Here is a 22,875-nt window from a genome sequence, read left to right as displayed (position 1 = left end):
TGCTGTTGCCACTAGGGATAAAACATTGATGCTATGTCTAAGGATGTAGTTGTTGATTACATTACGCACCATACTTAATGCAATTGTCTGTTGCTTTGCAACTTAATACTGGAGGGGGTTCGGATGATAACCTGAAGGTGGACTTTTTAGGCATAGATGCAGTTGGATGGCGGTCTATGTACTTTGTCGTAATGCCCAATTAAATCTCACTATACTCATCATGATATGTATGTGCATGGTCATGCTCTCTTTATTTGTCAATTGCCCAACTGTAATTTGTTCACCCAACATGCTGTTTGTCTTATGGGAGAGACACCTCTAGTGAACTGTGGACCCCGGTCCAATTCTCTTTACTGAAATACAATCTACTGCAATACTTGTTCTCTTGTTTTTACGCAAACAATCATCTTCCACACAATACGGTTAATTCTTTGTTACAGCAAGCCGGTGAGATTGACAACCTCACTGTTTCGTTGGGGCAAAGTACTTTGGTTGTGTTGTGCAGGTTCCACGTTGGCGCCGGAATCCCTGGTGTTGCGCCGCACTACATCTCGCCGCCATCAACCTTCAACGTGCTTCTTGACTCCTACTGGTCCGATTAAACCTTGGTTTCTTACTGAGGGAAACTTGCCGCTGTGCGCATCACACCTTCCTCTTGGGGTTCCCAACGGACGTGCCAACCACACGCATCACTGGTTGGAAAAAAAAGACAACTCATGTTAAAAATGTAACGATGCAAAGTTCTATATGTATGAAACTTCTTCGCAGAGGTATTCAGCTACTGAGTAAAGTAGTGTGTGTGTAACAATGCAAAGTTCTATATGTACGAAACTTCTTCGCAGAGGTATTCAGCTACTGTGTGTGTGCGTGCGTGCATGCGTACGTGTCTGGAAAATAAACTTGAGGACCGTAGCAACGCACGGGCATTCAACTAGTTTAAACTAAATCCCCAGTACTTATTATAGATCAGAGGGGAGTACGTGAAATCATGGCATTAACAAAGACTCGTTTGATTTTAAACTTCAAAACCATTAAATCGGTTAAAGTTTTGTCTTCAATGGTAGTCACAATAAATCGACAGAACTAGATCTCATGTCTACATGTTTCAATTAACTTTTTATGCCATATAATTGCTAGATTGATAGTATTATTTAATTATAAAATTATAAGCCATACTTCTTGACCGGATTACTATGACTTCGTTGTCATGTTCTGGTCATTCTACATGACTACACTAATGCAAGACTTATATTATACAACTTTCATGAAATATAATAATATCATCTCTTATTTGTTGGTAATACTTTTTTTGCGAAAATTCTACGATCTATTAATAATCATCAACATCAGTACAAAAAGTCCTAAAAGTAACAAAAATTACGTACATACATGTCACTGGACCACCTAGCAACGACTACAAACACTAGCGCGAGTCGAAGACGCACCGCCGTCCTCGCCCCTCCATCACCGAAGTCGGGCAAAGCTTGTCGTAGTAGAGCTTGTTATAGTAGACAGACGAGAATTCTTCGTGCTAAGGTCCCAAAGGACCAACGCACTAGAGCGGCAACCATCATCAATGATGACATCTGTAGAGCGGAAGAAACTGAACTGAAACCACACCAACGAACACGAAAAATGACCAGATCCCAAGAGATCTGCTGGACGCACGACTCCATGCGCCCTCCGCTGATGATAGACACACCACTGGAGCGAGCATAGGGCGGGGAGGACCTTATTCTAACTTCAAGATATCGCAACCGTCTCACCATCCTGAAAAAGACACGTACCGAAAAAACTAGAACAAGAAACGGGAACCCTCCCGCTAGGGAGGCCGGGATCCGCCGTACCTACAACGCGTGAGAGGCCATTGGAAACTGGTAGACCGGCGCCGGCGGAGGGGATGGGAACCCTAGCCACATGGTAAATCGCCCTCTTCTCTCATTTTCCTCCGTACCCGTTCGGGCTATTTGTTGGTAATACTTGAGTACCACTCCCAAAGTTTGCATAACATGGCAATAATAAAACATGTAAAAAAATGTCTGCTGACTTTTACATTATTATCTTGATAATTGTTCACTCTTTATTATGCAACCACGGTACTATAACCTGTTTTCTTCAAAACCCACGAGGAAGCTGGACTTTGGGTGTGACACTATGAGTGAGTGACGTGCTGGACTTAGAGTGGAAATGGAGGCAGAGAACCCAGCGAACCATCACGTGCGGACCTCCATTACCTACCCATATCTACCGTGATCTGACAGTATATATATCATGCAACTACCGTACCAGATGGATGCACATCGACTCGACCGAAAGATCCAGCCAAGAATGGCGGCTACCGATAAGCTACGGATCATAGAAACCGCAGTCGTCACCCCCAATGATCTGTCACTCCCACCGCGATCGCTGCCGTTCACCTTCTTCGACGTCGAATGGCTCCGAGAACGGCCGCAGCCGCTCGTCCAGCGCGTCTTCTTCTACCGCCTGACCCAGCAGCACCACGTCGCCGTCCAGAGGCTCATCTCCGACCTCAAGCACTCCCTCTCCAAGGCCCTCACCTTCTTCTACCCGCTCGCCGGCCACGTCCGCCGCACGCCGGGAGCCCGCAGCAACCGCTACGAGCTCTTCTACCAGCCCGGGGACGGCGTCGCTTTCACCGCAGCCGAGTATGACCTCCACGACGTCGACGACTTCCTCGCCTCCTCCGACCACCCCGTCCCGGTCTCCATGCTCGCGCCTCTCGTGCCGCTCCTGCCCAAGGGCCGGGCGGTGCTCGCCGTGCAGGCCACGGTGCTGCGACGCGGAGGCCTCGCTCTCGGCGTCACCCTGCACCACTCGGCCTGCGACGGCGCTAGCTACACCCAGTTCCTGCACGCCTGGGCCGCGGCCTGCGCCGGCGCCACTGATGACATGCCGCCGCCGCCCGTCATCGACCGCTCGCTTATATCCGATCGAAACAACCTCTACGACATCTACTGCGCAGGCATATCGTTGCCGAGCGACGGCGCCGAGATAGAGCTCGCCGGCACCACCACGTCCTCGTACCTCGACGACCAGCTTCTCGCCACCTTCACACTGTCTCAAGAGCTTATTCAGAGTATCAAGGACGCGCTCGCCGCCGAGGCGGCCAGGCGTAACGCTCCGACGCCTCTCAGATGCTCCTCTCTGCTCGCCGCCTACAGCTTCATCTGGTCATGCTACTGCCGAGCCAAACACCCCATGGACGCCGCCGGTGACCAAGCAAGAGCAACAACCTACTTCCTCTTCGCGGTGGACCACCGCAAGCGGCTCAACCCGCCCGTCCCGGACCAGTACATGGGCAACTGCCTCAGCCCGGCCATCGCCGCCGCGTGCCAGGATGAGCTTGGGGCCGCCGCCGGCACCGGCACCGCGGCAGGCCTCTTCGCAGCGTTCACTGCGATCACCGTCGCCCTGGAGCAAGCCTTGAGTGATGGGTCGCACGAGAGGTGGGACAGGTGCATGGGGCGGGTGAGAGAGGCGGCGAAGGCCGGCCTGCTGTCGGTGGCCGGGTCGCCGAGGTTCCACGTGTACGACGTCAACTTCGGGTTCGGACGGCCGGCAAAGGTGTACATGGTGTCCGCGGCCAGGACCGGCGGTATTTCGGTGGCGGAGGCGGGCGACGGCCGTGGTGGCGTGGAGTTTGGGATCCCTTTGCCGGCAGCCGGAATGGAGCGTTTCAGCCGGTGCTTTGCGGATGCCAATCGCGACGTGGGCACAGTCCATGAACAGGACTAGCCATACTGTACATGATTTCGACGAAAAACGATAGCCGTCGAATTACTGGAACTAGTAGCAAAGGGCCGGCGGGCCACATACATCTTTCTCCATCCTCGTCTCAGAAGAAATAAGTGGCGTCTTCTTCTCTACTACCTCTAGCTCTAGGTGATGTCGCCACACATGTCTTTCTCCTCCCTTTTTTCTCGCCTGTTGTATTACCGTGACAATCTGCTGTCACGTGTTGCACTTAGATGTACTCGTCATGCTTTACGCGTACATCTCTATGAAGAGAAAATTGCAGACCACGCCATGCTTTACGTGTATGTTATATCTCGTTCGAGGAAAAAATCTCACCTACTCAGGTAACAAGAAAATTTACTTTCAAGAAACAAATCTAATCTATTCGAGGAACTATAATGTTTCGTGCAAGGAATAAATCTCGTCTGCCCGGAGAACAAAACTATTGCGTCCGAAAAACAAATCTCATGTACTCAGAGAATAGAAATATTGCGTCAAAGGAACAAATTTCTTCTAGTCGGGAAACAAAAAAGTGCGTCCGGGAAAATATCTCTTCTACTCTCCGGTGAACAAAACAATAGTACAAGGTAATAAAATCGTGTAGGTGAAACACATAAAAGGAACAAAAAAATATTATATCCGGTGAGAATATAGGAGGAACTACATAATAAGCTAAATGCAAAAAAACATTGAAAACTAGAAAACTAAAGAAAAAATAAAGAAAAGAAAACCACTATACATATAAAATGAAAATATAAATGCAATTTTAGATTACAAAGAAACAAAGGTTAAAAAAAATCATGCAAAAAGTGGAAATGTGACTTTAAAAAGTAACATAAGAATCCAAACTTCGCTAGCATCCAACGAAAATGAAAGCAAACAGCAAGAATCCGAACAAGAACCAACCAGAATAAATGGGCCAAGCCCATGAAACCATCGCGTCAACGAACTGGGACGAGCATTCTTGGGAGCGCCTATACATCGCCCGCTAGCCGGAGCGGGGACTGCTATATGCTGACCTGGTCGGCTCGCGCGGGGGCGGGGACGCCTATGCATCGCTTTAAGCGGAGAAACCCTTCGGGGCCGCGTTAGGAATTTTCAAATGGGCCAGGCCCACATTTCGTCCGTGAAATGAGATTTTGGTTGTTTTCTGTTTCAGACTATCAGTCGTACCTAGCTTCCTTGCTGATTTTCGTTTTTCCCAATTTTTTGAAAACTTTGAAATTTTAAAATTGTTCTAATTTAAATTTAGATATGTTCTAGTTTGGAAAATGGGTGAATTAAAAATAGTTCAAAAATTTAAAATGTTCAAAGCTAAAAAAAGTTTAAAATTTAAAAATGTTCAAAAATAAAAATGTTCAAACATAAAAATGTTCAAAACTGAAAAAGTTTAAAATTTAAAAATGTTCAAAACTAAAAATGTTCAAAATTCAAAATTTAAAAATGTTGAAAACTTGAAAACGTTCAAAATTTTAAAATGTTCAGATTTTTTAAAAAGTTCAAACAACAAACTGGAAAAAATAAAAAAAAAGCAGCAGAATCCGAAAAAAAACTGAAAGCAAACGAAAAAATAGCAGAAACCGGAAACCAGCAGAAAACCAAAAAAAAACGCCCGAAAATACAAAAACCGAAAACCACGCTGGCAGGAAAACGAGGCGGAGGAGTAAATGGGCCGGCCCAAGAAAGACGGCGCCTGTGCGGCGTCCCAGATACGTCCCGCATTAAGCGGTGAATAGGTTTCGCCTGCGGGGGCGCCGCACACCCCAGCGACCAGGTCGGGTAGGCTGGGCCTCGGCCCATTAGCCTGACGTACGTTTTTTTTCTTTTTTTCTTTTTTTTCTGTTTCTTTTTTGTTACTAATATTTTCTTTTTCATAATCTAACATTTTTTAGAAAATAAAAATATCGAGATTCTTCGAAATATGAACAGTTTTAAAACTTAAATAATTTTTAGATCTGAAAAATTTTAAAATTTGAACGGATTTTAGAAATCTGAATAATTCAAAAAATGTAATTTGAATAGTTTTTAAAGCTGAATATTTTTATTGAACAAATCAAATTTCAAATTTGAACATTTTTTCTATTTGAATAATTTGAAAAATTTGAACAGTTTTTAGATATGAATAATTTTCCAATTTGAACAATTCTCAGATTTGAACAATTTTCAAATTTGAACAATTTTCGGATTTGAACAATTTTCAATTTAAACATTTTTTAAATTACAAAAATTTCAAATTATAATTTTTTCATTTGTTTGAATTTTAACATTTTTAAATCCTATAAGAAAAAACAGAAAAAGAAAAAGAAACAGAAATGGAAAAAAACAGAACAGAAAAAAGCTCAACAAAGAAAACGGCCAAGTGGCCCAACACCCGAACTGGGCCAGCCGTACCATGAGGTGTCTGTGTGTGATGCGCCGACCTGATCGGTGTATAGGAAATCCGAGCCAGAGGGAGCAGCCGAGCACCCATCATCCTTACAAGGTGCCTGGTTCAGGTACTTCTGAACCTGATATTGGCCCAGGCCCAAAATCCGTAATTCCACGTATCAGAAATTCTAAATAAATTTTTTTACACTTAAGATGATACACATATGTACATGTGTGTGCCATTTTTGTATGTAGCTTAGATGAAAATGACAAATTTCGAACGAATAATATCAGTTTCAGCATTATACATGGTCAGAAAATTCCCGTTATTCAACAAAAACAATTTGTCCTATCACCCAAAATTTCCGTGGGTCCAAACATCTTTATCAGAGAGCGACCGGCACGCTCGTCCGACTCCGTCTTATCCAAGTCCAAAGCTGCCCTGCCGACACCGGTACAATGTGAGACTATGTGGCTGAGACAGCGAGAGCCATGTTGGCTTAAGGAACCTGATGCATGGAGGTGGAGCCGACGACACTATATATATGCGTACGATACGAAGCACCGGTCCAAGACAATGCCACTGGTATATAAATAATTTTGGGAGGAAAATCCCAGGGCGACGCGTCCACATCTATCCACGTCGTTCTCGATCGGTCTGTTGCACCAGGGTACACGATCGCGCATGGCGTTGTCCGTATCTCGATGACGTACGGACCGTCGTCTTGATTCTGACCGCTAGGTGCTAGGCCGTCTCGGATCTCTGGAACGGATGGATGAATCGTTGGCGCCTCGCCTCAGCATTATCTTGACTGCCAAGCCATGCAGCTCTGATTCGACCGGCTAAAACTACTTGCGTGCTCTCACTTTCCTTTGCCATTTGGCTACGAACTAATTTTATTTATTCTTTCGAGGGGGCCATTTGGCAACTTGAGCATGATCAGGGCAATAACGACATATGGATCAAACTGCTGCAGCGATAACGACGTGCCAACTTACACACTGTGTTGTGCTTGTTTTTGCTAGTTTAAATATAAATTGTACCAACTTGAATAAATATAGGTAAAATTTTGTACGAAAACAGTATATTCATTTAACTTGGTCTGCAAGTGCGCATTTAACGGCGTGGCGAGGTGCTGTGCAGACGCGGAGGTCAAACGGAGGACGGAGGCGACGGGGCGAGGCGGCGTACTGGCGCGTCCAGGGCGTGTCCTGGCGCGCTCTGGCATGGTCTGGGCGTGTCTGGGCACGTCTGGACGCGTTGCGTTCTGGTCTGTGCAGAGCTCGTCTTCGGCCAGGGAGGGTACCGGCGTGTCCAGTGAGGTGAGGTGAACCTTGTTGACAAGGTGAGGGTGAGAGGAGAGGGCAGGTGGTGATGATGGCATGGTGATGCCATGATGGCTCGGCATGGTGATGTTTTGGATCATTTCTCCACTTTTATCATTGCTGCAGAGCATGGCTTGATTCAGAGGAGGTACAAGGATGATAATCATCACACTTGAGCACTGATTTAGGCCAATACCAAATGGATATTAGAGGGTATGATCATATCACAAAGTTGCACACAAGGTGTTTATGTTAAAGGCCGCAAGAAAATAATTTTTGAATTTTGCCAAATCCTTTTAGGGTTGTGATTCAAATCATATTTGGGACACTTTGATGGTCTTGGTTGATCAAGAGGAGTTGATTTGAGAAAAACCAAATGTGGCATGATCTAGGATCTGATTTGATGTTGCAACTTGGCATCCTTATATTAAGCAATAGAAAAGGAACCAGTCAAAGTGGTCAACATCAAAAGTGATTAACTTGATGAGGTCTTGGATGAGGTGCAAAGAGTTGGGAGAGTTTGGTTGAAGAATCTCTTAATCCAGGGGCTCAAAGTGGGTACCCTGATGTGAATGTCAAAAATGACCATTATCACATGTTGTAAGGTTTTGCATTTTTCTTTGATTTGATTCGGGTTTCTTTGATGCAAAAGGGATTCTTTTGAGTTTAGCTAGGTTTCCAAACCATTGGCACAAGTTAAAATGGCCTAGGTTAAGATTTGCACAAGTGGCGGCCATAGGCCCATATGTGGTGTTATTTTTCTTTTTCTTTTCTTTTTCTTTGGCAATTCCTTGTGTTGAGTTCATTGAGTGTTAGGTTAAGTTTAGTAATGGTTCACAACCATTTTGGTAAGGTCAATAGGGCATAGGCCATTATTGGTGAAATGGCCATAAGCCCACATATGCCTCACCTTTTATTTTATTTTCTTTTTTCATTGGTTCCTCTTTGGTTTTGAGAATGGTAGGGTTTAGGGTTTAGAACATTTCAAAATACTTCACACAAGCATCAAAGCAAAACTCACAACAATTGGGCATGAGCACTATGCACATTATAGAACTCAAATAAAGTTTTTTGAAAAGAAAATTCATTTTCTTCTTTTTTGGAAAATTTGGGATGCTACAAAAATTATGACCGTACATTCTATGTTGACACCGAGAAAGACTACATTGTCGAGAAATATTTCCGACACTATCTCTAACTTCGACTTTGTTACCCCCACCCACCCCACCCCACGCCACACACACATCTTTCTCGCGTATTTTATGATTTAATCTTTGTTACCACATATATTTGCATATATAATCGAATCAAAAGACAATACCACTATACACGATGTGAGCGATGACGCTAAGATTTTGGGGCGAAATCGACAAAACTTACATTAAACTCAAACTTGAACACGAAATGACCTCTCGTAGAAAGTTTCTCTAGATTTTTCATGGGAAATTTGCTACAGGACACCGTTATATCCCGGTCTTTGCCGAAACACGCCATCAAAACGAACCAAACCAAACTAGTTCTCTTCCCTATGCGTAGCGATGAAGGGGGTGAATGCCCGCATTGATCAGTATGCACGAGCCCTAGCAGAATTCTGGAACCGCGGTCTTTCATCTCGTGCGGCTGCCACCGTTCCTCTTCTCACCGCGGGCGAGCGCTCGTACCTCGCCCCAAGGACACTCATCGGCCGGCCCCGTCGTATCCTCACCATTGGCGACCGGCTGCAGGGAAGCACGTGCCGCGCCGCACAGGAGGATTCCGGGCCCTTCACCGGCGCTCTCACCGGTGCCCTCGTGTTGGAACAAAGTTTTCTGGTGGCCATGCACAGTGACATAGCCTGGGTGCCCAAGGGGTAATGTTTGACAGGACCCGTAAAAGAGCACCATTTTTGCATCAGGAATTCATACATACACTACCTAGATAAAAACCGTTCAAGCAGCAATTGATATTTACGAACGAGCGGGCGAAAAGTTTAAGTACGGGAAAAACCGTCTAAAACCAGACGGGGTGGTCATCCTGAGTAAACAAAATTAATCAAACTTTCTGTAAAACCTATGACAACCGTAACGCAAAATTATTTTGGTATTGGGCAAAGACAGGTTTTGATGGTGGGTTTCGGCAAAGACCGAAGTATAACGGTGTCTTTGTAGCAATTTTTCCTAATTTTCAAAGTTACCATGATGTTTATATAAAGTTCACTAGTATATTTTTTCAGAAACAAAAAGCTCATGCCATGATCACGGGCCACACACCAGCGTCGCACGCTTGTCGTGCACCACACGGCCCGCACGCGGCGTGCCCTGGCCCGCACGCCAGCGAGCCAGCGAGCGCGACACGGCTAGCTGTCCACAGGGAGCAGCAAAATGAGGGGGAGCGAGCGGCATGGCTGGCATAATTAATCGGCCTTAATTAGGGGCCGGCTGGCCCGGGATCGCGGCCGCGTGTGCCGCAACGTGCCCCCAGACCCAGACGCACCACACACCAGACGCTTCCCTCACTCCATTCGATTCCTCCGCCATCCGCCTCCACGCACCGTCGAAACCGAGGAGATCCTCTCGCCGCCATCCATGGCCGCCCGCCTCGCCTCCTGATCCGCGGCCGGGGACCGCAGCCGCCGCCGGCCTCTCTGGTTCGTCCTCGCCTCTCCATACCTTTCCCCTCCCCGTTCCCCCGCGCCGATCCTTCGGCTTCCCCGTCCCGCGCGCGGGTTTCGTCGGTGGCGTGCCCCCCCGCAGGCAGGGTACTAGGATTGGCAATTTCGAATCCGTGCCGCGGGCGTTGTTCTCTCCTGGCACGGCTGCCGCCCGCCGCGGCTCCGTGCCGTGGCCCGTGGGTGGGTTCGTGCAGGTTCCTCCGCCCAAGGTGGACGATCTGATCCGCTTCGAGGGGCGACCCCGGAGCCGGTCCCCGCTCCCCCGGCGGCGTGGCTAGATCCGGTGGCGTCCGGTTTTGTGGGGCATTCGCGCGATTTGTTTTCTGACTCATGGTACCCCCGATGCGTTTTCCAACAACAGCTGCAGTTACTCTGTTTTGTTTTCTCCATCAGAATGTGTCGGTGCGTAGCATCACGTTTTTTTTTTTTTTTAGCAGCACACAAACCCTGTAACAGGCTTACATGCAGCTCTACTTCAGATTAGTTGGTCAATTCGATTGTACACACCAACTTTTTAAAAGCAGATCAATATTTCGGGGAAGACCAAAATTACGTCTATTCGATTTTGTCTGTTTTCTGTATGGCAATTTCCCCATACCAATAATTATTGGTTGCCTCCAGCTAGCCATTCCCGATTAGATCCCAAACACGAAACCTGCCTTGTAAGCATAGATTAAAGCTCGAACCTGACCCGCCAAGCAAGAACAATCTGCCAAAGTGCCACCTTCGAGCATGGTGTTCTTTTCCTCCACCATGCAACTTGGTGGAGCCACCCTATATTATTCTGAAAACCGTGCAATCAACTAGAAAGCTACAGCTATTGCCCTCGCCCCCCAACTACCTTTCAAAACCAGTTGGATTAGCTGTGACAAGCTTTGGTTTGGTCATTAACCTGCCCGTCGTTTTCCCTAATTATTAAAAAAGCATTCCACGATATGTTGGCTGGGGCATTGCTTCCGCACTGTGATGGGATCTTCACTGATGGGACATCCATTTTCTTATGTGGAATTCTGCTTTATGTTTCCTTTCTGGGTGGGTACAGATCTGCCTGTGATAAAATAAAAAAACGTTGGGGATATTTTCATGCCATTTGCGTAACATCGAATAGGATATTTGCAAAAAGAAGAGAGTCGAATGCTACTGCTAGTTGGCGAATTTGGAAGTGTTATTTCGGTTGATTTATTCAGCTTCAGCTGAGAGTAATACGTCCCTTTACTTTTTTTCTTGCGTGTAATTTTGAAACATGCTTCTGATAGAAAGCTGGCATACTTCTCAGGTCTTCACAAGTAATCAGAGATGGGCGTAGTCAGCACGGTACTTGGTTTCTCTGGATTTGGCTTTGGATTCACAGCTGGTATTGTGATCGGGTACTACTTCTTCATCTACTTCCAGCCAACTGACGTCAAGGTGGAGATTTTTCTTCCATTGTACCAGTTTTTTCTTACTCTGTGTAATCATCGTTGTGTGTCTAATTATTTTGACTGATGCTATCTTGAGATAATTTGAGCTTATGCTGTTAAGAGATACAGTTGCATGGAGCTACTCATGACCACGCTAACTTTTTTGCACATCACAACCTAATTCAGTACCTTTTTGCCGCACAGCGTTGATATGACCTGCGAGTTTAGTATATATTGTTCGATTTTGGGTTTTAAAATGCTACAGTTTCCTTATACTGTGCCCACTTTGTATACTGAAATAGACCACTTCGGGGGCTGGGACCATGGTATTTGCCTTGGAAGTTCCATGCCATTGCACAACTTGGAGTTGTCAGGCAAAGTAGCTGCATGCCCTTAACCAATAATGTAGCAGTCACTGTTGTAAACGTAAAATGTACCTCTTTAATAGCAACTTGGTTGGTTCCATGATGTGATCGCAGGGGGCTTTGTTCACTGAAGTCATCTGCTCTCTAGACAATGAAAACCTTTGGTCTTGGACTATCTAATTAGTCTTTCTTGAGTCCATTGGATATCGGACGGCTTATATTACTATGTTACACCTTTTTTTTGCTTATTACATGGAAATTTGCAAGGATAAATCTTTATAATTTAAATTAAGTATTTGGTCTGCTTATTTTCCATTTCCACCTTATTTCATATGTTTTGTGTCCTGTTATAACTGGAATATATATGATGTTTATGATCACACTCAGTGTCACATATTGGTAATTTTTACTCCTGATTGCCTTTCAGGATGTCAAAGTTCGTCCGCTGGTGGAATACGACTCAAATTCTTTGGATGGAATCCTTCCTGAAATTCCTATGTGGGTCAAGAATCCTGACTATGATCGAGTATGCTCACCCATATCTTAAGCTAGCAATTCAGATTATTTTATATTTTTATTTGTATTCTGATTTCACTCATATTTGTTGCTAGATTGATTGGCTGAACAGGTTTTTGGAACTGATGTGGCCTTATGTTGACAAGGTACTTGATGCTGTAGATAACTCTGAGTTTGGGATGTTTATTTCTCATTGAAACTAAGATTTATGTGCTATATGGTTTAATTATCCTGCAGGCTGTGTGCAGAATGGTGCAGGATATTGCAAAGCCAATCATTGCAGAGAACACTGCGAAGTATAAGATAGATTCTGTTGAGTTCGAAACACTTACCCTGGGTAGCTTACCACCCACCTTTCAAGGTTAGTACTATGTCGTAGGCACATTAGCCCTGCTTTTGTACTCGCAGTAGGTTCTGTTTCTGTTGAAAGCCAAAAAAAAGAAACAGAATTAGTACTTTGTAGTATCTGTGTTCTTATTTTTCTGTACACACCTGCAGAATGCTGCTTTTGTTCTACATTGTTTTAAACCTTTCAGCTAGCATATGAATAAGAAGCAATGTATTTTACTTGTAGATGTTGGTACCACTCCCGTTAATCAACTATATGTTGTGTCTGGCATATGACATTGCATTTACTCTTGATTGGAATCATTACCTTTCGGCCTTCTTTGTAGAAATGGTGATATTTAAATGCTAGTTGTGATAATGATGTCTTTTGAACTCTCTTCATATCCTGGTGTTATGCTATACTGATGTGGCAATTTTGCACTTGATGCTTTCCTCCAGGAATGAAAGTCTATGTCACGGAAGAGAAAGAGTTGATAATGGAACCATGTCTCAAGTGGGCTGCAAATCCCAATATCACTGTTGTTGCAAAGGCTTATGGGTTGAAAGCAACTGTTCAGGTATTAATTCCCTCTGTCTTGAGCTGAAATAGTAAGTCATTATTGTGGTTTGATTTCATTTTTCTCCGTGCTCTTTCAGATTGTGGATCTGCAAGTCTTTGCTTCGCCTCGTATTACTCTGAAGCCGTTGGTGCCTACATTTCCTTGTTTTGCTAATATCCTTGTCTCTCTCATGGAGAAGGTCTGATAACCGACCGCTTGTGTTTTTCTACTCTCTTGATCATTTGTTTTAGTTTTTTACTGGTTATAATCTCTTTTGCAGCCACATGTTGATTTTGGGCTCAAAGTTTTTGGAGCAGATTTAATGGCTATTCCTGTTCTTTACAAGTTTGTACAGGTATTCCTGAATCCTATTCTGATTCTTCATTTCTCACGCTTAATTTAAATGTTAATTCATTATATTTGCAACTTGCTCTCATGAATGAATTATCTCAGCTCTTCAACATTTATATCAAACTTGATGTGCTGCTGTAGCTTGGTCTTGCTGTATACTGGTCTACATGTGTTTATACGCCTATTCAAAACGAAATTGTTGTGTATCCAAAGCTAGATTTTTGCCTTGTTATAACTTATAACTTGATGTCACCTATATTATTCTTGTTATTTTGGGCGTCTAGCTCACTCGCTGCAGTGGTGTGCAGCACCTCGCTAACTGAAAATTTGGAATCTAGCTTCATCCCTCAATAAAATTATTTTGCTATTTAACAATTATGCTTTGTGCATTTGCAGGACACCATCAAGAAGCAAGTTGCGAGCATGTATTTGTGGCCAAAGACGCTAGAAGTGCCTATAATGGATCCCTCAAAGTATAGTTTTGGTCACTTAGTTCGTTTTGTTTTGTTTAGTATATCTAAAATACCTGTTGCTAATGGCTCCTGCATATTCACAGAGCATCAAAGAGGCCTGTTGGAATTCTACTTGTGAAGGTTGTAAGAGCTCAGAATCTGAAAAAGAAGGATCTGTTGGGTAAATCAGACCCCTACGCGAAACTTAAGATGTCAGATGACAAGCTTCCATCCAAGAAAACAACAGTGAAGCGCAGCAATCTCAATCCAGAGTGGAATGAAGATTTCAAATTTGTTGTGACAGATCCAGAAAACCAGTCGCTGGAAATTAATGTCTTCGACTGGGAACAGGCATGACTTCCTTGTTCATGAAATATGCTGTAGTTTTTCTTGTTGTAAGTTACCAAATAATATTCAGTTATCTCTTTGATATATACAGGTTGGGAAACATGAGAGGATGGGCATGAATGTGATTCTGTTGAAAGAACTTCCCCCAGAGGAGACTAAAGTTCTGACTCTTAACTTACTGAAGACCATGGATCCAAATGATATCCAAAATGAGAAATCTCGAGGTCAGATAATTCTGGAGGCGACTTATAAGCCTTTCAAGGAAGAAGACATGGAGAAGGAAAGCATGGATGGTACTGATGAAGTACAGAAAGCTCCAGATGATACTCCTGCTGGTGGTGGGCTGCTTTATGTTGTCGTTCATGAAGCTCAAGATCTTGAAGGGAAGCATCACACAAATCCATACGCAAAGATAATCTTTAAGGGAGAAGAGAAGAAAACAAAGGTAATTATGGCTGTAGTTTTTTTATTCACTTACATTGCTATATGCAAAGGCTGTGGTATTATTTCATGCCGCATGTCACCAAATTTCTTCTTCTCTACCAGGTGATCAAGAAGAACAGGGATCCACGCTGGGAGGATGAATTTGAGTTTGTTTGTGAGGAACCACCTGCAAATGATAAAATGCATGTTGAAGTCCTAAGCAAAGCTGGAAAGAAAGGGATATTACATGGCAAGGTATGATTATATACATGCAATTCCGGCTCTTAATTGATGAAGTAACCTGCAACAAACGTTTATAGTTGCTTGGCAACAAGATTAGGAAAAATAATACCGGAGAACCTCAAATTTAGTTCATAACAGACGTATCATTGCTGATAGTCACAGACTCACAGTTAAGTTCACTAGTTACGTGCTTTCTGAATATCTGCTCTTTGTTGTTAATATGATATTAGTCCTTCAGTTTTCTATTTCTATATGGGTATGAAAAATTGACTTTCTATCTCTTTTATGTATACATATGACATCCCTTCCGAAAAACTGACTTTCTAGAAAGTTAAACTAGCTTTCTAAAAAGGCTTATATTTTGGAACAAAGGTAGTAGGTCTTGAGTTTTCTTACCTTGATGCTTGTGTTATATTTCTACAGGAAACCCTGGGTTACATTGATATAAGCCTTTTTAGAAAGGTAGTAGGTCTTGAGTTTTCTTACCTTGATGCTTGTGTTATGTTTCTACAGGAAACCCTGGGTTACATTGATATAAGCCTGGCTGACGTGATTAGCAACAAGCGGATCAACGAAAAGTACCATCTCATTGACTCGAAAAATGGGCAGATTCAAATCGAGTTGCAGTGGAGAACTTCATAGAAACTGAAACTGTGAGGAGAGTGCTGAAATGCTTGGACCGTCGCAAAGTACAGCAAGCTTTATGCCATAAAGCAGTCCGTCAATACCTGTAGTTGAGTTCATGTAGATATTTTTTTCTACTTTCTAGACATCTGTTTTACCTTGTTGAGATTTTCTGTTATCATTCAAATGTTTCCTCAGAACTACAGACTTGTTGTAGACACACCAAGAATGCAGATGTGAATGGAGTTTTCGACAGACTAAAAGCTACTGTTCTTTACTTGCACCCATCTGTTTGGGCATATGTGTGTCATGTTCAATAGATGGTAAATTCATTGCGGGGAGAACTTTACACTGGCACGAATGGTTAGACCTCCTTGATTAAATGCAAGTTAGACACTGGCTATGTGTCAATTTATCTGTGTGGTGCCAACTAGGAATTTACTATCTATTGAACATGCCACACATATGCCCAAATTTTCCTAGTATATTTACATCCGTAGGCGTGTGTTAATGCTGCACTGAACTTGCAATGAGCACTCCGTGTTTTAGAAACAGGGAGGAGACGGAGCACTGTCAATGTATATAATGTATTTGCAGCAGTGAAGGTGCTGAATCCTTGATTCAAACAAAACTGTTTCTATCTAACATGAAAACCCAAACTGATGTCCTGACGTAAACTACTTTCCGAACAGTAGCTTTTAGTCTGAATTAGACAACATATCAGGCTCCAGTTCATTTACTAGCCTTCCTTAGTAAACGGCCTGAAGCCATTTCTGCGCCTACCCAGATCCACGATGCACCTCCAGCCTAACATAACACTAGAACTTTAGAAGTCTTCTACCATTTTATACTTGAAGTTACCGTAAATTCGTCAGCAATTTGCAGGCGCGGCTGAATTCTAGATTACTCAAAAATTGTGTTACCATCTACCACCAAAATCCGAATTGATACCCTGACAAAAACTACAGACATTATGGATTAGACAACAGATTAATACCCTAGTAGCTGCGCGAAAAGGAAGGCTCAAGTTTAACCCTGTGTTTGGATGCACAGAATTAAATCTTGGAATTGAATTAGAATGAAATTCCAAAACCAACATTGAAATGAAATGGACTCTAATTCCAATTCTACTGTTTGGGTGTGCATGATATTTTTGTTGGAATCAAAGGGTGACACATAATTCCAATTCTTGTTTGGATGTACAAACCGTGGAATTGAATGTTTTGTTGAGTTTGGACAATATAAATTGTCTAATTGTATGAAAAATAGTATGTGTATATTAAAATGTCTAATTATTCGGAAGACCATACTATACACACTGAACGTTGACAGAGACTCGAAGAAAAATGATTCTGTAAGCTGCTAGGAAGAAAGCAATGGAATGAATAGTCTAGCCGCTAGGAAGAAAGCAGCGAGAGACTTGGTGGCTTTGTCCTGGTCCGCCGGCCGAACGGTTGCACAGTGAATCCTCCTCCAGCAAGAGCTCACGAGTAGATGAAGAGCAGATCATCAAGCAGTCGTCAATGGTGGTACACTGGTACTGTGTGTCGAATCTGCAACTAAAACAGATCAAAAAAAATCAGCCAAACATAGCTTTGTATGGCTGCTGGAACGGAAGAGTTCAGTGGAGAAGATGACCCAGCAGGTCGCCGCCGCTGCTTTCCCCTGCCGCCAGTCTGTTCCTGTCCACGATCTAGGGTTAGGACCGGTCTGGGAGGGGGGCATCCATGGGGACGAGGTCCAGGGGCTGGAGGTCGGGACGAGGGAGGCCAGGGAGGAGAGGCGCCATGGAAGGGAGGCCTTAGCCGCGCCGCCGGTGTCCTCTCTGCGCGTGGTCGCCGGCCTCGAGGGGTCTGCCTCGCTCGCGAGTTCTGTTAGACGAAGAATACCGCTTCGCTTCACAAAAATTCCAGGCAGTTTCCGAGCTCGCACCCTCGGAATCTCGCAAGGCAGAGCGGACGCGCGCGGAGTGGGGGCGTGGAATTGACTCCAGTTTCCAAGCCTTGATTCCGTGACCACCCAAACAAACGAATTGGGCTTATCCAATTCCGAATTCCGATTCCCAGCTCCAATTCGTTGCATACAGAAAGTAAATGAGCTCAAGGCATTTCTGTGCCTACCCAGGTAAATCTCTTCAGGCCTCTACCATTACACTAGAAGTCCACGATTGTATACATTTTATACAGTGACCCTAAGCCATCTTGAAGCGATGCCACTCTCAGGTCAGTAGCCTCTTCATATCAAGCGGAGGCCGGTCTGAGCTGCGCTTGAAGTTGTAAACTGACTCGAATGCCTCCATGCAGACGCTGGCGAAGCCCGTCATCGCCTGGAAGACGTTGGGGAACCCTGTCTGGAGGTTGTTCAGGGTCATTGCTCTCGTGACCCCGACGCTCTTCTGGTACTTGCTCTTCTCATCATCCGCCCTGCTCCTCAGGGCCTCTACCTTCACCCGCTTCTCCGACACAGGTGTCTTTCGCGTCATTTCTCCGTAACCCTCGGCAGAGTACGGACCATATTTGGACTCCAGGGATCTCAGCTCCTCCGTCTTCTTCTCAAATTCCTTGAATGCAGCGTCTGACCTCTTCTTTTGCTTCTGCTCCTCCACCTGCTGAACTACGACGGCATGGATCACTGACAAGAGAGTCTTGATCCCTTCTGAAGCCACCTTGTCCGGGATACGGTCAATAGCTAGCTGCCATTCCTCACACAGGGCGTAGATATCGGAGTTTTGGATGTTCTTCACGAGTGGATTGTGATGGCATTGGAACAGGGAGAGGCGAAGCCAGCCGGTCAACGAATAGACATAGTCTCTCTGGGACTTGACCAGGCTGCAGAATGCCGAGTACCACCTGTCCACCTCTATCTCGAGCTGGAGAGCTGCTTGCCGGTGGTCATTGGAGGTCGGGTTGGTACTCAAGGAATTGGTGAGATATTCAAGCTGCTGCACCATGTGAGTCTGCACTTGATGACACTCGTACATGCCCCTCCACATGCTCATCAAGCTGGAATGCAGTCACAAAAGGAAATATACATTAGAAGATAAATAGGGTGCCCAAGAAAGGAAAATGTACTGCCAGGAAATAATTGATGCATTGAATTATCTGAGAGTACTGATGTTATTCATAGAGGTCCCTTGTAAGTGGAACAGGGGGCAGCTGCTATTCTAGTGCACAAGCAACTGTAAGTAAAGTGCAGCAACAAAGCCGGGTAATGGACAATTCAACCAAATTTTGTGTATAGCAGGAACAAACAAGAGGGTTTGCAAAAAAAAAAAAAAAAAAAAAGGATATGTGTAGTTCTACTTCATAATATCAAAGTAACTCCTTCATTTAGCTGCATAATGATGACGTTAAACAAAGTATACACCAAGTTTAGCTCACCACATCATTGATGAAAAACCATACAAGAACTTTAGAGGACCGAGCGAGACACGCAATGGTTGATACCAAAGCAGAAGTGCCATGAACAAGGGACTCGCATGAACTTTCCCTTTCCTCTTTACGAAAACAAAGCTCTTTAAAACCAATGAACTATCCAGCAAGACGCGTTCTGAAACTCCCTAAAGACGGTTCTAATGTTGATGAACAGCACTACTCTAATCATCAGACTCATACCATCAAGCAATGACATGTCAAACACCACCACTAGGGGTGCTGTCACCCTGAAAGGTTTGATCTGTAAGTGACCTACATCACCATTGCCCAAGGGGATCAGCTCAGATGGACCAGGCAAGTGATGCCTGGGGGACTGGGAGATCTCTCAACTAGGCCTAGCTAGTACTGACCGAATCAATGAACAGGAGATTCAGCCAACACCAACACCACACCACATTACTTCACTACTTGAATGCTCTCACCTAGATCAGTGAATGTTGACTTGCTACAGTGCCAAATCTGAGTACAACTAGATCAAATAGGAAGAGCAGCACGGTATGGAGTTCTGGTTTGTAGGATCACAAGTGCAAAGAACTAATGGCACTGCTGATCTCACAGGCCTCGTTTGGGAGAGCCCTTTACCGTGGTCCATGCATACGTCCAAGCCTAGCTACATCATCAAGCTCATATGCAAGTACGCAAAAGACGAAATGTACTAGGGGGAAGTACTGAAGTAGGGAGACATGTGAGGTACTATGCATATGGTAGCCGTACATGAATGAGTAGAGTGATGAAGGTATGGTAGTGTTGTACTGACCCAGCAACCAGCTCAAGGAGCTGAGGAAACAGCTCAGATTCTCTGAGCCTGATGATCTCGGAGGTGGTGGTGTCGATGGACTGGGTGGCCACCAGCATCTTGGACTCCAGGCTCTCCATCTCCATCCTATTCTTCTCCATTTTGAGGTAGTCCACGCCCCTCACCTCCTGCTTCCTGAGCAGCCCTACCTTCTTATCGTGCTCCTGCTTAAGGCCCTCGTAACTCTGCTCGGTTGGATTGATCGCGCGGTTAGAGTAAATTTTGATGTAAACAAAGGGGGAAAACTCTGCAAAGTCATGTCCTATTCCTATCAAAAGAAGCATAAGGATCCTATCTTTAGAGCTTTAAGTAAAGCTGACGATCGATGAGTACTTAATGAAAACGATCAGAGAAGCTTACCATGGAAAAGGAGTTAAACAAATTTAAAAATAACTTGATCCAGGATCATATGAGTTGTAACAATATTCAGAGAACAATGGTGCATAAATTACTAAATTTCTATCTTTACAAGTCCTCTCTGACAAAGCCAATTCATGGTTATATGCTTAAGATAAAATAAAGCACGATGATCATTTCTACTTGGAAGAATCCAAAGGCTCTTACAGTGAATATGATATTTACAGAATCTCCTGACAGAGAGGTAAAAAGACTAGTGCTAAATGGTTATTTGGTTAAGATAAAATAAAGCACGACGATCATTTCTAGTTGGAAGAATCCGAAGGCACTTTCAGTGAATATCATATTTACAGAACCTCCTCCCGACAGAGAGAGGGCAAAACGACTTATAATACTAGTGCTAAATGAACAAACAAACAATGCAAGCAGAATCCATGTGGCTGGTGTGTACTTTTCTTCAGACAGAACCAATTGCCACCCCACTGAATCCTTGTGGGTATATCCCATCACAGTCACAGCACAATATGATAATAACCAAGCTACCAAACAGCACAGCAAAAGGAGGCTGCTCCTCAAAAGCACCAAGCCACTCACTCACTCACCCATTGCTTGAGATCTATCTAACCAATCTGTACATTTGGATGAATCTGGGGCTCAATTTTTACTGTACATTTCGATGAGTCTGAATATCATCTGATTGCTCGAGCTACTACTGCACATTTGGATGAAGCAGAATTGAAGCTGGCAAATAGTGTAAAACAAAGCGGGTTGCAGATGAACGCACCTTGACATCGAGAAAGAGCTTCTTCTCCCAGGCGTAGAGCCTCTCGACGGTGGAGGAGTGGCTGAGGATCCCACTGCCTCCGCCGTCGTCTCCTCTGTCGAACCTGGAGAAGCCATTGTTGCTGCCTTTCCCGTACCCCCCTCCTCCTCCGCTCCACGACCACCCCATCGGCTTCAAGTTCTTGCCGTAGCTGAGCACCCTCCCTGAAGAAACATCAGTCGATCCCATTGCACATGCGCAGCGAAGAATTCGTCAGAAATTGGTGAAATGCGAGCAGGGGATGGAAGAAGTAGGTAACCCGGTGGAAGTAGATTAGTCTTGCCTGGGAGGCTGTTGTTGGCGCCGGGCAGCTCGCAGATGGGCGCCTCGAGCAGGGCGGCGACGCGGGCCCCGGCGTCGGCGGCCTTGAGGAAGTACTCGTCGAGCTCGGTGGCGATCTCGGCGAGGTCCTTGTTGCCGGCCCCGGCGGCGCCGTTGGCGCCGCCGGCGCGGGGCAGGGCGACGACGGTGAGGTCGCTGGCGGTGGAGGTGGTGGTGGTGACGACGGAGGGCGCCGGGGGCGGGGCCTGGGCGCGGGCGGCGGTTGCGGTTACAGGTGGCGGCGCGGGGGCGGTGGCGCGTGGGGAGTTGGCGGCGGCGGCGGGGAGGGGTGTGGGTGTGGCGGATTCGTCGTCCCAGTCGGCGTGGTCGGCGGGGGAGCGGGAGGAGGAGGGCGCGAAGGGGTCCCAGAAGTCCCAGCTGGAGGGCATTGGGGGAGGGGGTGGCGGCGGAGGGGGAGGCGGCGGGGGCAGGATCTGGGACGCGCTGATGGTGGAGGAGGAGGTGGTGGTGGTCCAGGAGGTGGCGGTGCGGGCCGGGCTGAGCGGCGGGGGAGGCGGCGGAGGGGGAGGTGGGGGAGGAGGAGGCGGGGAGGGCGGCGGCTGGTGACGGAGGGGGCGCGGGTGCGGGTTGTCGGACTCGGCGGTGGCGAACTGGAGCAGCGCGGCGCCGGTGGCGCGGAGGGAGCGCAGGTAGAGCGCGTGCGCGGCGGCCATGTCCCGGCGCGCCTGGACGAGGTGCTTGGTGTAGCGGCGGCGCGCCTTGCAGCGCGACACCGCCTCCTGCCGCTCCAGCCTCGACTGGCAGCAGCCCATCTCCGCCGCCGATCGATGGGTGGATGGATCAGTCCCCTCCGATTCGCCTTCCTAGTAGCTGGATGGTAACCGTTGATGCTGCCGCGCGGTCTTCACTCCGGGCTGGCTCGCTTGCTTCCAAATTTGTGAGGAGGGGAGCTGGAAAAGTAACCGGCGTCTTGGCTCGCAGCATGCAGTGAGGTGGAGCAGCAGCTAGGGAGTGTGGCGGAGCAAGGAGGGAGAGAGAGATTTGGGGCGGCGTGCATGGGACTGGTGTCTTTCCCGAATCCCCAGAGTGCCCCCGGCGTCTCCTTTCCTGGGCCGCGCGGCGCGAGGGCAGCGTGGGGAAAGCGCCGCGGCGTAGCTCCAACGGTCGTGCATGCTGCAGTGTGCCGCCGAGGTGGCGCTTTCGGCTCGATGCGCACCGTGCCGGGTCCGGCCAGGCGGGGGGAGCGGCCGAGTTTTCTACCGGAAAAAAAACATCTCGGGCCGCCACAAACCATCCAAAAGGAACTTGAGGCACGTCTAACTTTTGACCTTCCCTAGCTGCGTGCCGCAAAGACTATTTTATCGGGCATAGCTCAATACGGTACTCTGTTTGGGGTTGGTGTTTTGAGGGCACGGGTGGAGATGCTCTGAAATCTATATCCACCGTTTGTACGTCTAAATTAAACCTTCAGAGCA

General features: G+C 46.0%; 3 protein-coding genes and 1 long non-coding RNA gene across 5 annotated transcripts; 2 read left to right on the top strand and 2 right to left on the bottom strand.

The window, feature by feature from the left end:
• Positions 1-2,315: 2,315 nt before the first annotated feature.
• On the top strand, positions 2,316-3,887 carry LOC127302708 (phenolic glucoside malonyltransferase 2-like). Its single transcript, XM_051333247.2, has one exon. The coding sequence runs from the start codon at positions 2,329-2,331 to the stop codon at positions 3,754-3,756; it is 1,428 nt and encodes a 475-aa protein (XP_051189207.1). The 5' UTR covers positions 2,316-2,328; the 3' UTR covers positions 3,757-3,887.
• Positions 3,888-9,880: 5,993 nt separating this feature from the next.
• On the top strand, positions 9,881-15,971 carry LOC127302705 (synaptotagmin-2). Of its 2 annotated transcripts, none has more exons than XM_051333244.2 (13): positions 9,881-10,075; positions 11,356-11,506; positions 12,292-12,390; positions 12,476-12,526; positions 12,618-12,741; positions 13,167-13,285; positions 13,365-13,466; positions 13,548-13,622; positions 14,015-14,091; positions 14,175-14,421; positions 14,510-14,863; positions 14,965-15,096; positions 15,598-15,971. In XM_051333244.2, exons 2-13 carry the CDS (start codon positions 11,396-11,398, stop codon positions 15,724-15,726), a joined length of 1,620 nt encoding a protein of 539 aa, XP_051189204.1. In that variant the 5' UTR covers positions 9,881-10,075; positions 11,356-11,395; the 3' UTR covers positions 15,727-15,971. The 2 variants fall into 2 exon arrangements, with proteins under 2 accessions (XP_051189204.1, XP_051189202.1); XM_051333242.2 differs by having other exon boundaries at positions 9,882-10,075; positions 11,376-11,506.
• On the bottom strand, positions 15,311-15,684 carry LOC127302707 (uncharacterized). The gene is made up of 2 exons (XR_007853084.2): positions 15,571-15,684; positions 15,311-15,480 (listed from the first exon to the last, which is right to left on the bottom strand). It is a non-coding gene; the product is annotated as an uncharacterized lncRNA (long non-coding RNA).
• Positions 15,972-17,837: 1,866 nt separating the features above from the next.
• Positions 17,838-22,419, bottom strand: LOC127302704 (protein ALTERED PHOSPHATE STARVATION RESPONSE 1). The gene is made up of 4 exons (XM_051333241.2): positions 21,402-22,419; positions 21,080-21,282; positions 19,900-20,123; positions 17,838-18,710 (listed from the first exon to the last, which is right to left on the bottom strand). Exons 1-4 carry the CDS (start codon positions 22,210-22,212, stop codon positions 17,927-17,929), a joined length of 2,022 nt encoding a protein of 673 aa, XP_051189201.1. The 5' UTR covers positions 22,213-22,419; the 3' UTR covers positions 17,838-17,926.
• Between the last annotated feature and the right edge of the window lie 456 nt (positions 22,420-22,875).

This window comes from Lolium perenne, chromosome 5, assembly GCF_019359855.2.
Source record: "Lolium perenne isolate Kyuss_39 chromosome 5, Kyuss_2.0, whole genome shotgun sequence".
Lineage (NCBI taxonomy): Eukaryota > Viridiplantae > Streptophyta > Magnoliopsida > Poales > Poaceae > Lolium > Lolium perenne.
This window is presented reverse-complemented; position numbering and strand designations above follow the sequence as displayed.